The sequence below is a fragment of the Rhea americana genome, unplaced genomic scaffold, assembly GCF_003343005.1.
Source record: "Rhea americana isolate MKP2758 unplaced genomic scaffold, rheAme1 scaffold_958, whole genome shotgun sequence".
In the NCBI taxonomy this organism is placed as follows: Eukaryota; Metazoa; Chordata; class Aves; order Rheiformes; family Rheidae; genus Rhea; species Rhea americana.
In genome coordinates this window covers 5,118-6,809 of record NW_028187153.1, presented here as the reverse complement: position 1 = coordinate 6,809, position 1,692 = coordinate 5,118, and the positions used below count along the sequence as shown (strand labels likewise).

The 1,692-nt window shown below is 71.8% G+C and overlaps 1 protein-coding gene across 1 annotated transcript in view; it reads right to left on the bottom strand.

The window, feature by feature from the left end:
* Window positions 1-604: 604 nt before the first annotated feature.
* VPS52 (VPS52 subunit of GARP complex) overlaps window positions 605-1,692 on the bottom strand; it is a 3,211-nt gene continuing 2,123 nt past the window's right edge. Inside the window, exons 9-13 of the mRNA XM_085325057.1 lie at window positions 1,522-1,692; window positions 1,348-1,413; window positions 1,135-1,246; window positions 915-1,033; window positions 605-832 (exon numbers count right to left, since the gene is read on the bottom strand). The exon at window positions 1,522-1,692 is cut by the window's right edge and continues 18 nt beyond it. Coding sequence (XP_085181183.1) covers window positions 686-832; window positions 915-1,033; window positions 1,135-1,246; window positions 1,348-1,413; window positions 1,522-1,692 — 615 coding nt within the window. The 3' untranslated portion in view covers window positions 605-685. The remainder of the gene's footprint in view (window positions 833-914; window positions 1,034-1,134; window positions 1,247-1,347; window positions 1,414-1,521) is intronic.

The following is a 1,692-nucleotide window of genomic DNA, read 5'->3' as shown; positions in this document are numbered from 1 at the left end:
GCGGAGGAGCCGGGGGGCAGCCCCACACCGGGGGCAGCCCCACACCGGCTGGGGCTCGGGGCCTCGACCCGAGCACGGCAGTAACGGGTCAGTGGGGGGTGCGGAGGAGCCGGGGGGGCAGCCCCACACCGGGGGCAGCCCCACACCGACTGGGGCTCGGGGCCTCGACCTGAACATGGCAGTAACGGGTCAGTGGGGGGTGCGGAGGAGCCGGGGGGCAGCCCCACACCGGGGACAGCCCCACACCGACTGGGGCTCGGGGCCTCGACCTGAACATGGCAGTAATGGGTCAGTGGGGGGCGCGGAGGAGCCGGGGGGCAGCCCCACACCGGCTGGGGCTCCTAGCTGCGACCCAAGAACGGCGGTAATGGTCGGCGGGGGGTGCGGAGGAGCCGGGGGGCAGCCCCACACCAGCTGATATCAAGGCTGAGGACTGCACCCCCCCCGCCCCCCAAGCAGCAGTGTGAGTGCAGGGGGAGCCCGGACCCCCTCCCCCATCACCCAGCCCTACAGCACCTCCAAGATCTCCCCCCCCTCAACCATCATCACCACCGCCCCCACCCCGGCGACCGCGACACAAGCGGCGCTGAGCCTCGAGGCACGGCTACGGCCAGTGGTGGTGGTGAAGTGGGGGGGGGTCTTTACTGCCGGGGGAACGCGGGCGACCGAGGGGAGGGGGCCGCGGCTAGAAGTTGGGCTTGTGCTTCTTGAGCTCCACCATGAGGTGGTGGATGTTGATGAGCTCGGTGCGGGCCGGGAGGGCGCGCAGCGGCGGCTGCGACAGCACCTTGTGGAAGCGGTGGTAGTACTGGATCAGCTGCGTCAGGGCGCCCTGGGGAGGGAGCGGAGAGGMGGGCGTCAGCGGCTCGGGGTGCTGCCCCCCCCCCCAGTCCATCCCCACCCCACGGGCTCACCTGGATGATGCTGGTGCCGTTCTTGAAGTTGCTGAAGGATCTCATGACGTCCTGGCTGAGGGACTCCACGGAGGCTTTCCACGTGCTGGAGAAGCCGCGCACCAGCTGGGTCACCCGGGCTGCGGCGGCGGTGGGGAGGGAAGGGGTGAGCCRTGGCCGGGGGGGGGTCCCACCCGGGGGGTCCCACCCCCATTGCSGCCGCCGCCGCCCCACGCCTCACCCTCCTCCCCGCGCAGCCGCTCCAGCTGCCCCTTCTCGACGAGCGCCTCCGCCTCCTTGACGAAGGCGATCATCCCGCCGAAGGGCGGCGAGAGGATCTCCTCGATGAACTCCTGCGCCGGGGCGGAGAGCGACACGCGCCGCTGAGGCCCGTCCCACCGGGGCGGGTGTCCACCCGCCCACCCGTGGGGTGCCCACCCGTGGGGTGCCTCACCTGGGTGCGCGCCGAGAGCAGCTGCTGGAAGCCCTCCACCTCCTTGCTCTCCTCCACCGCCCGCTCCTGCGGAAGCGCCGGCGTGGGAGCGGGGACCGCTCAGAGTGGGGTGGGGGTGGGCACCCGAGGGTGCTGACCGGGTTCCCCACCCCGACCCCCTAGGGTGCTCCGTACCATGAGGACGCCCAGCATCATGTCGTAGTTGTTAATGAGGAAGATGAGCTGCTCCTTGCGGGAGGAAAACTCGGCCGCTACCCGTAGCACAAAGTTCTCCACCTCCACCTGCGCGGGGAGGCGCAGCGCCGGCGTCACCGGCGGCCCTTCCCCTCCCCGCCCGGACTCCTG